At 39.6% G+C, this 10,805-nt stretch overlaps 1 protein-coding gene across 1 annotated transcript; it reads right to left on the bottom strand.

Moving 5' to 3' along the window:
* Positions 1-1,189: 1,189 nt before the first annotated feature.
* Positions 1,190-10,559, bottom strand: LOC118213869 (protein lifeguard 3-like). Its single transcript, XM_035393080.1, has 12 exons — positions 10,390-10,559; positions 8,242-8,589; positions 7,249-7,319; positions 6,394-6,458; positions 6,043-6,096; positions 5,649-5,699; positions 5,497-5,536; positions 5,272-5,309; positions 5,001-5,088; positions 3,791-3,886; positions 3,118-3,171; positions 1,190-3,034 (listed from the first exon to the last, which is right to left on the bottom strand). Exons 2-12 carry the CDS (start codon positions 8,555-8,557, stop codon positions 2,879-2,881), a joined length of 1,029 nt encoding a protein of 342 aa, XP_035248971.1. The 5' UTR covers positions 8,558-8,589; positions 10,390-10,559; the 3' UTR covers positions 1,190-2,878.
* Positions 10,560-10,805: the final 246 nt, after the last annotated feature.

Below are 10,805 nucleotides of genomic sequence, written 5' to 3' on the forward strand. Positions count from 1 at the left end.
TTGTCACTCTGGATAACAGCATCTGCTAAATTCCTGAAATGTACATGTAACCAATTTATATTTTTAGGATCATTTGAATTGTGCAGTTTTTTTTTTTTGCTAGACTCTCGCACTGAGCCACTTAATGGATTGAATAATCTGGTTTGTGTGTAATTTGAATGCAAACGGGTACGGCGACAGCTAAACGGCAGTGTCTGATTTCCTGACAGGTAACCTGAGGAAGGTCTTGCCTATAACCAAAACGACAATGTGAATTATTAAAAGGAAGCGCACAGGGAGAAAATGACATAGTGGCTTCACGTTTCTTTGAGAATGACTGGGAGCAAAGATTCAGACTACATTACCCACATGCCCTGTGTGGTTAAAGAATCATTGTGTTTGTATCGTTGCAATGTTGTTCCTAACTTTCCTCATGTAAAACCGCTAATACTGCTTGGTCATAACTTAAAGACACACAAGGAACTAGTTAATATTTAGATCCAGGGAGAGACTAAATGATAACATGCTCACATTTGGGGAATTTGTATGAATTCAAAACTAGTATTTTCACATGGTTAGATACGCAGTTTAAAATGAAAATGGAAAAAGCCAGTGTACAGAAGACTGAGTGACTCAGACACTGATGTGTTTTGGGTTGGTGTTCAGGGATGCATTCAGCACATGGAGAATTGTGGGAATTGTAGTCACAGAAGCCAAGTCAAATTGCATAAACTGAGAATTATAACTCAAGTTGCACTTCATGAAAATTCAGTTCGGCTAAGTCAAAGGGGCACTCCACCAAAAAAATATGTTGTTACACTATTAACAACATATTTTTTTGGTGGAGTGCCCCTTTGACTTAGCCGGACTGAATGTTTGTGAAGTGCAACCTGAGTTATAATTCTCAGTTTATGCAATTTGACTAGGCTTCTATGACTACAATTCCAACAATTGGTGAAAGAACTAATTCATTATTTGTCCAATTTCTAAGGGAACAGTAATGTTGTTGTGTGCTAAATGTAAATTTCAGACTTAATTTCACTCTTAAATTGCAGACGACCATGAATCTGGCCCAAAGAAAAATGTTGTAATAAAGTTGTACCTGAAGGAAATGGAATCTTGAAATTGATTTTGGAGGAAGGGCTAATTAACAAGAAGACAATAATTGGGAAAAAGTCATCCAATGACTGGTTCATTACTTGAAGCGAACACGCTGTTTCCATTACTCCTCATTGCTATACGGTTCTGATTCAGTTGGCCCAGTAATTGGCTGGCAATTGTACCCAAATGGAATAATTGTTTTCTCTTTCCGGGCTACATCAACCTGACAAACGCTGGACCTGAAGAGCTCGGGGGCAGCCGAGTTGCAACAGGAGGGAGCGACCCAAACGATTGACCACATATCAGTTCCTGCTGATGGTGCGAGAGAATGGCACCATGGACAGAATGTGGGAGGAGCCACCACGTTCTGCTATAAACTAACACAGAAGTTAATACATAGACTTATTTCATAGTACTCCACAGTAGAACACTGATGAATTCAGATTGCTGAGTCGCCGTTGATAATCTTTGGATTTCATGAAGCCTCATTTTTCCCATTATTTTCTGGCATGCCAACAATTTGCCCACTTAAACTGAAAGAGTGACTTTCTCGCTGTCCTTTCTCCAGGCATTTTTCAAATTACTAACAGGAATGAAACATTTAAGACTTTTTAATTATCCATAATAACACTGCGGGGCTAATTGCTTGCACACGTTTTAAACGCACTCCGCTTAGGAAGGCTAAAGGTTAGGTAAACGTAAAGCTTTTATTTCTGTACAAAGAACAGGTGCTCCTTGCTCATGTTTTTATGTTCCCATTTCTTTAAACCTCTAACATGTAAATTTGATAGCAAGGTGGTTTTATTTTAATTTAAGAGAGTAATATTTATATATGCTGGACCAGGTCAATGTTTCTAATTTTGTATGTAACGATATCTTGAAAGGTCACAATGAAATCATATGATATCTCTTTGAAATAAATAGCCTGAAATAAGCTTCTCACTACTTTCTATAACTACATGCATGAAGAATTACAATTAAAAAAAAGGTCATGACCAAATATTTAATCACTATACATATTCCCGCCTTTAAATGAAAGCCATTTAAAATTTAATTATTTAATAAAATTACGATAGGGCAACAGATCAGGCACTGCAAGCTGAACATGCACCACAATAAAACAGTACAGTACAGAACAAAACAATTAGCATTTCACTTTCTTGACTTTCTTAATTTAGAAACTACATTTCTGAAAATGTACATATGAAGGGCACTATATATACAAACTCTGTCAGTAACCAAACTTTGTGTACCTTTTTAAAGGGCAAGGCACCTCCAATCCACACCTCCAAACTCACTGATTTGAGCACCTGACTCCAATTAGCTTCTGGCCATTAGCCTCGAGGTTCACACATTGTTTCCAGCCTCAACTGTGAATGTTTAAATCATCCATTCAGTATTGACATGAAGAAGTATATTATAACCTTAAGCAGATTTTGTTAGTCTATTATTGTGATAGATGAAGATCAGAGCACATTTAAGCAGTTAATACAGAAATCCAGGTAATTCCAAAGAGTTCACAAACCTTTTCTTGCAACTGTATATAATTATACATACATACGCACTCTCACACACATAAACACACACGCATCACTTTCCAATTTGGATATCAAGATAAATAAATCATCTCTCCAGTAAGAAGTAATAAAATTGTTTTCCACTGATCAATAGTTATCCTGGCAGGATCAGAAGCTGGATCTTGCCAAGCACATCCAGAGCATATTTCCTCAATATCACGAACACACTTTAGAGAAACATCCGAATAAACACGAATAAATAAAACGAACGCGTCTGTACTTCAGTCATTGCTCGAAGACACCGAAATGATCTGCAGGAGGAACAGAAAGATCTGGACGACGTCGAGGTAGATGGAAAGTGCAGCAAAGACGTACTCCTCTGGGCTAATGGAGTGCTTGCGGTTTCCTATCAGAAGCTGGGTGTGGAGGGCGAAGAACTAAAAATAAAAGACACCGAAAGGTCAGTACCCCTTTAACCTGCAGCGGCACCACACACGAGGGAATATTCAGAGCGACTCACCAAGGTGAAAACAATGGTGCCTACGGCTGCCAAAAGCATATCGAGCCACGGGACCTGTGAGTGTAAGGACAAGCCTTAAGATTCAACTTCAATACAAAATTAGAATCAACTGATAAACAAAACTGAAAGGAGTCACTCCGGCCTGTTTCAAAGTTCAGTGCTATATTTGCTATAAGTATAAGTACTTGCTGTGCACCTTATTCAAGGCAAATAGTCATGAAAGTGAATCCATGTGTATTCTCACTGCCCTTCTGAAACCATATTCAATGCCCCCGTTATGAATCCACTGCAGGCTTACTTTAGCCCAGTGAGAACCAGCTGTTAAACTGGTCACAATTTCTGATGGCTTATATTCAAAGGGCCACTACAGTACTGCAACAGAACTCACTCCTCCAACTCACAGCTGAGCTCATCAGCAAACTAACGCTCCAGCCCTGCTCCCCTCACCACCTCCTCGTGACGCATCACAAGGACAGCCAGCAATCCTTGTTTCTCTTTTCCACCAATAATACTTTGGGGCCTACTGGCTGTAATGGGAATGATTTGTTTGGAAATATAAATTCAAATAATTTTTATAAGGCCATATTTTAGTCAAATAAATTCAGCCATGAAGAGTCAGGAAATAGACACCATATGACTTTTGGACATTTTGACACTGGCCAGGAATACTTACATAATGAAATGAGAGCACAATGATGGAGATTATTCCTGTGACTACGAAGACCATAGCGAGGACACAGAAAAGACCTCTGCATTTAGTAAAATCCACCTGAGAATGGACACATACCCCAGTCAATAACTGACAGTACCCCTATAAACACCAATACTACTACTAATAATAATAATAATAATAATAATAATAACAATAATTACAACACAAATAATAATAACAATAATAATAACAATAACAACAATAATAATTAGTAATAACAACGATGATAAAAACAGCACCAATAACAACACCAATAATAATAATAATAATAACAATAACAATAATGTACCATCTCCTGCAGAAGAGGAGGAAGAGCTAGAACCCTGTCCATGATCCCTCTCTCTCTTACGAGAGTGGGATTACATCACACACATTGATGAAAGGTGACAAAACAAGAACGAACCTACCTTTGTCCATATCACCGAGAATACATATTGTTAGACGCGTTTTAATTGGTAGCTGGCTGACTATGCATCATGTGCACATAAAAATGGACAGTATTAAAAACAACTATTGGTTTATGCCATAGCAGTAATTTTAACATTTTGCTCTGCAATTAAATATAGTATAATAAATAATTATGGGCCATTTTATCTTTTCTTATAAGCAATTTCAGCTGTAATATATTAGCACGTACACTGCAGTCTGGCCGTGCACTGCATATATCGGCCTAGTTTGCATGCAAATTCCTTAAATGAGGAAAAACAATATGTTAATATATTAATATTATTACTAGATAATATGTGACAATAATAATAACTGATCCCCAAAACAGAGGCTCCCCCTTGGTGGTGTTCTTCAAATCTATCAAATGGGAGAAGTGGAGTCATTGAGCAGATTTATTTCAAGCCACCTTTATGTCTGCTTTGTTGATCTTCTATCAAGACTTATGATGGGTACAGTATGTTAATCTGATTTATTACCTGAAATAGCCTGAGGTGCACTTGCATTTAGAACACCATCTGAATCTGCTTAGTCAGTCTATAAGACTTAATTAAGATTTGCATGGCAAAGTGCTTTTCCACAAAGACTGTAAATGCAACGTTGCGGGTGAGGTGTTTTCAACCGTGGAAAAAAATGCACATCCTTCAAGATTATGCACCTAATTATGCATTTATTATTGCAATTATTTATTTATTTTACTTTAAAAAAAAAAAATTAAAATTCTTACCTTGGTCTGAAAGCAGAAGACAGTGACTATGATGCACACTATCAGTGTGATTCCAAGAGCCAGAAACACTGCTTTTGTGTCATAATAACTAAAAAACAACAGAATGTGATGATTAAATGACTTGCCTGCTCACATACCAAAAACTGCATGAAACAGTAATTGTAGATCTATTAATAATTTTGTATTTTATTATGGACTGAAAAATGGTTAACTGTTTAATAAATTACTTCCTGGGTTGCACGGTCTGAAACAACAATAACATTGGACAAACCTCGATATTGTTCCTGTCATGTAGGACATGGCCAGTGTCTTATGAGGAAAGAAAGGGAAATGTCAGCTTGAAGTTTCACAATTATCGCAGTGAAACCAACAGCTATTATTAACAGGAAACCATCTTGTCACAATTAAGTAAACAAATAAATTCATCACTTTCAGTACACCACAAAACTCCCACTTTCTCTAATTCACAAAGAGGCAGTCAGGGACCTCGACTTACGAGAACTGCAAGGAATATCAGATTTGATGGAAAGCGTCTCCTAAAAATAGAGGAAGTGATTTAGCACTATAAGAAAACGCTCTGTTTTGACCTTGAAAGCAGCATTACTATTGTTCAGTGGCAGGGGAGATAAGATTTGGATTAAAGCTCACCTTGGTCCTTCAAAGCAGGCCAGTACAATGTAGCACACCAAGTACACAGCGCTGGAGAAAAACAAGCAATTACAGCCGACAGTCGGTGAGCACTCAGAATTGAACAAATGTCTATTTTGAATGAAGTTTTATTTTCCTCTGAAAACAGTCATTGAACGGTCGTGAACTCAATCATGTTTTTCTGCCACTTTAACAAGGAGCGCTGCACACATCTATTAATTTAGGCTACAGGGACAACTTCATTCAGATGCTTCGTTTGCACAGCTCGTTAACACGGTTAATTCTGTAGGTCAGGTAAAAAGGATAGTTGAAGAACTTATGTTAAATGGCCCAACCAAATTTACAGAATGTCAAACCAAGTGATCATGCAATACAAGCAGGTGAGAGTTCTTACTATGACGCCCAATACACGCCTGGGTTTCTGACCACAAACAGGCGAACTGGTTCCCTGCACAGGAAAAAAAAAAAAACACGCATACATTTTCCACTACATTAACCCTACATCATTCATTTGACCCAGACACATTCAGTAAAACAAATGATTACAGCATGCAATGAATATACAAAATGTCTTTGAACACACAAGAGAGCTACTAACTTCAACTCCCAGACAATTAAAAAAAAGTATTTTTAGAAAAACATCTACAAACACCATTACCAAGTTGATGATGCAAAATGCTTGCACTGTAGACATCATGATTAGATTCAGGTCCAACTCGGACACCATTATTGTTTACCCACTTACACAAATGTGAAAACTGCCACAATGGAGACTGTGACGAGAAGTTGAGCCGCCAAAATAAGGTAAACCTATCGGAAGAGAGCAGTTGTTATAGTCTTATCTACTGTGAGACAGAAATACTACTCAAAATCAGTTCTTTTCGAGCTTGCAAAGTGACATGATATAATTGCATTTTTGTAAAAAGATCATAACCTCCAGAAAGCAAGACATGCAAACAAACAAAACCTAAGGACATATCTATTAAACATATTCCTGCATATTCATTTATTTTCGCTTCAGATATACTGGAATGTGAGAATTAATTCCAGGGAGGAGCCACACACAGATCACTTATCCTAACAGAAGCTAATATATGGCAGAAATGTCAGTGTCAGATCAACTCTTCAGAAACAAATAATCATGTACATAAGTGTTTATTTACAATCAACTACAAAATGACATGTTCACTGAGGTGTGAAAGCCTAAGAGATTACTTATTACGCTACATAAGTCATTTAATTTAGCCTACATAAATAAAGGGCCACTTACGCATGATATTATGCACATAAGGTGCACAGATATTCCATGTTCTGCCCCCTCTCAAAGCTCAGCATCAAGATAAGGGGTGCGTGTCAATTTGGTGGCAATATAAAAGTGTATTATAGCACCAAAACCAGATATGTGGATATCATTGTCAATATAATTACTGTATCCATACAACTACTGCAGTGCCAAATTAACAGAGCAGATCTCAGAATTGAAACGGTGTTCACTATCACTAGAAAAATCATCGTTAATTTCCCGTAATGGCACAGAGTTACGCCCCCGGAAAGCCTGGCGTGAACTCCGAATGAATAAAACACCGGGACTCTCTCTTACTTTTTGGATGAATGCATGCCGAACGGCCGTGCTGTTCCAGCTGCCAGCCGAGGCGAACCCCTCGGCGTCTCCTGCGGGCCAGAGTAACAGCTCAGTTAAGCCCGTATTTCTCAATACCGGTTCCTGGCGGAGCACCGGGGGTGCGTGCCGGTACCGATTCATCAGACCTGACCGGGCTTTTAACCGGACGGCGGCGTGGCCGTTACACCACTCGACAGGTTATCAGCTACAAGTTCCCAGTGAAAAGCAATGTGCAGCCTGATATCAGGCTCCAGCAAATGACTTACAGCAGGCAATCATCAAGATATGTGAAATCCAATTCGCAAGTTCAGTAACATTGATTAGCCCTGATTAATTGAGGCCAGCCGAAACTAAATCCACCATAAACAACACTTCCTCAGTAGCCTGTCGGTTCACCAGGTCTAATACTGAGAACCGCTGCAGTGACACATTTCCCTCCAAACACCGCAGATCTAGTCAGGCTGCCACTCTCTTATCTGCCGCTTGTATCGTATTATTTCATCCATCAGACTGTGATGGGAAGCAGTTCTGTCTGTTCCCAACGGGATTCAGAAAGCGTGTCTTGAGCCAAAAACTGACTACTATGTACTTATGGATCCATAATGCTTCTGTAATAGACCTGTGTGATAGACATTAATTCCCATGAGGAAACTGATTTTAAAAGAAGTAGCACTATGTGTAACCCCCTCAACACATTTCCGTACGTGGACACAGTATGTTGCTCAACGATCAGGCCATATGGATAAGAAAACAACTGTAATAATAGGAATCATGTTGATCCCTTAATTAGAGATGCATGGAAATGACACCTTCCTCATCCATTCCACATTTTGGCCACACTAATGGGTGTGTTTCTTGGCATAAGTATTAGAGGCAATTATTGACACATCTATCAGTATCACAAAACGTTATTGCAGGGATCCATATTAGACAATAAATAAATAAAACATCATAATGTTAGACGCCATTTACCGGAGTTTGGGTGGGTGGTAGGTGTCACTGGAGGAATCACTGGGGGCATGATGTGTGGCATTCTGGGGGTTTGGTACCCTAGGTCCCCACCCCGCCAAGGCTGAGGGTACAGGCCTGGTTGGGCTGGGTACGGTGTGGGATGCTGAGGCTGGGGTCCAGGGGGGTACGTCCCTGGATATGGTGGGTACGGCGGGTACGGGGCAGGCTGCGCCTGGTCTTCATAGGCAGGGGGAGGGTACGGTGGTGGCTGCGGGTGAGACCCAGCCTGAGGACCAGGCCAGTCATCGTAGCTCGGGGGCAGATCCAATTTGGACATGGCGGCCTGGGAACTCGAGGCACAGAGGAAGACTGAAGACAGAAGATGTTTGTTAAAGTACTAAAAATGACCATCACTTCCTATTTAAAAGAAATTTCAGAATGGGAAGTCCTTAGTTCCCCTATCATCTCAAAAGTAAATCTGTGACACAGTCAGCCTTCTAAAATGTGTTACGCTTGTAGAGTTAAAGAAGCATTCCGACAGGGTGCCCTGAGGCGGATACCATCACACATGATGATGATGATGATGAAGATGATCAGTTCACACTGTTTTCATGTCAGCACACTTCACTGGCCACCCCACTACCATCAGTCAGCCTTCGGTCACACACCATGACTGCAGTCTGGACAAACTGACTATGCACAAGTTCAGGCAGATTTAGACGGACTTCAAACTCCTTTAAATGGTCCTAAAACAAACCCTTTTTCTCCCATGGAAGACATTATAAACAAATAAGGAATGTATACGTTTCTGTTTCCTGTGCAGTCTCGGAAAGACTTAGCAACAGATCTTCTCACATGACCGAACTACACAGCTGGACTTTTATTTTTTCAATCCCACAGTGTGATAATTCTACCATCATCTACCTCAGTGGTCTCCAACCCTGGTCCTGGAGAGCTACAGGGTCTGCTGGCTTCTGTTTGCACAAAATCAGCACCCAACTGAGACCCAAGACACCAGGTGAGTTGAGTTAACTGTGTAATCAACTGCTCTAATTCAAGTGCAGAGTCACTATGAAAACCAGCAGACCCTGCAGCTCTCCAGGACCAGGGTTGGTGACCACTGATCTATCTCTATTAACCATTCTGATTCTCAACCACTTTTATTACTTTTATTAATTCATCAACACTTATCTTCTAGCTCCCAGTAGGCCTAATTGTTGGGGAAATTATTTTATTCTAATCTAAACACTTAAATCCCCTTCTATAAAAATGAATGGGAAAATTAAGGACAAAATAAATGCTTATAAAAGTTGCAAAATAAAAGTTCTGAAAGAAACGGTCAACATAAAATGCATGGTCCGCTAAAGAAACATGGAAACAATTTCACTTCAACTTAATCCGAAGAAAACTGCGCGTGATTGCGACTGCATGTTTATTCGACTATGCGATTTTTAAAATTCAGAAGCCACAAGATTCACAATTCATCACAAAATGATGGGCTCTCAGTGGCAGACCATTACTGGCTATGTGTATTCCTTAGAAAACGCACAATTGTTCGTGTTCGTTTCAATCGTCATTACAGTTGGCCTACGAAAGAAAAAAATAAACTATATTTGGGCCTTAAATACGTAAGTCATAACATGATAGAACCCTACGCAATTCGTTAATTACGTTCATACAATTCAGCACGTTCCATGAAATTAAAAAAAGAATGTAAATATCAATAGCATTTCAGTACATAAATAGCTTACTTTGCTGCGCACCTGTGTTCTGTTCTGCCGACCACAGGTGCGCAACCAAATAAGCCATGATGTATTATTAATGAGACCATTTGCAGGTTACGTTTCAGAACGAAGAATGGAATCACGAGTAATCAATTCTTTGAACATTCTTCACACCTAAACACAATGCCAAAAATACCAAAAACAAAGGCGTATTGATCGTTATTCAAGAATTATCACGGCAATATAACTTTTATGGCGCGATAAACCAGGTATGCTTTTGAAACATAAACCGATAAGGCTACTCTAGCCTACCCGAGAAGATCAGTCTCTCTTCCTCGTACGATGCCATAAGAAGTCGTTTTACAGTCAAGTTCAAACCACATATCAGCATTACATCACAACGATTGAACCTACCTGGCCTACTTACAGACGAAAATTTACTCACCACGCGTATGAAATTTGACGGTTCTTGGCAAGGGACAGGTTGACCTTACGCTAGCGGTGTTGCGCTGAATAGTTTGCTGGATAAACTACCGGAGCTGTCCGGTGGCACGTCTGTAGGTGGAGTAACTGGACGAGCTACTGGAAATTTCCCGGACAATGTGGTAAATTACGTGTCATCACAATTACATCGCTTAATTATTGATGAAAAGGCCTAGATTGTATACTCAGCGATGTATTAAATCAATGAATGGCCCACACATGAGATGTCCTGTAGAAGTGACTAAGATTACAATGGTTTCAGAGAGCTGTAATTACGATATAAGCAAAGTTATTTATTTACCTCCACCACCGTTTATTCTAATATAGCAGGGGGTTCCCAACGCCGTCCCTGATCCTGGAGCGAACCTCAGCGTATTC

This window comes from Anguilla anguilla, chromosome 15, assembly GCF_013347855.1.
Source record: "Anguilla anguilla isolate fAngAng1 chromosome 15, fAngAng1.pri, whole genome shotgun sequence".
In the NCBI taxonomy this organism is placed as follows: Eukaryota; Metazoa; Chordata; class Actinopteri; order Anguilliformes; family Anguillidae; genus Anguilla; species Anguilla anguilla.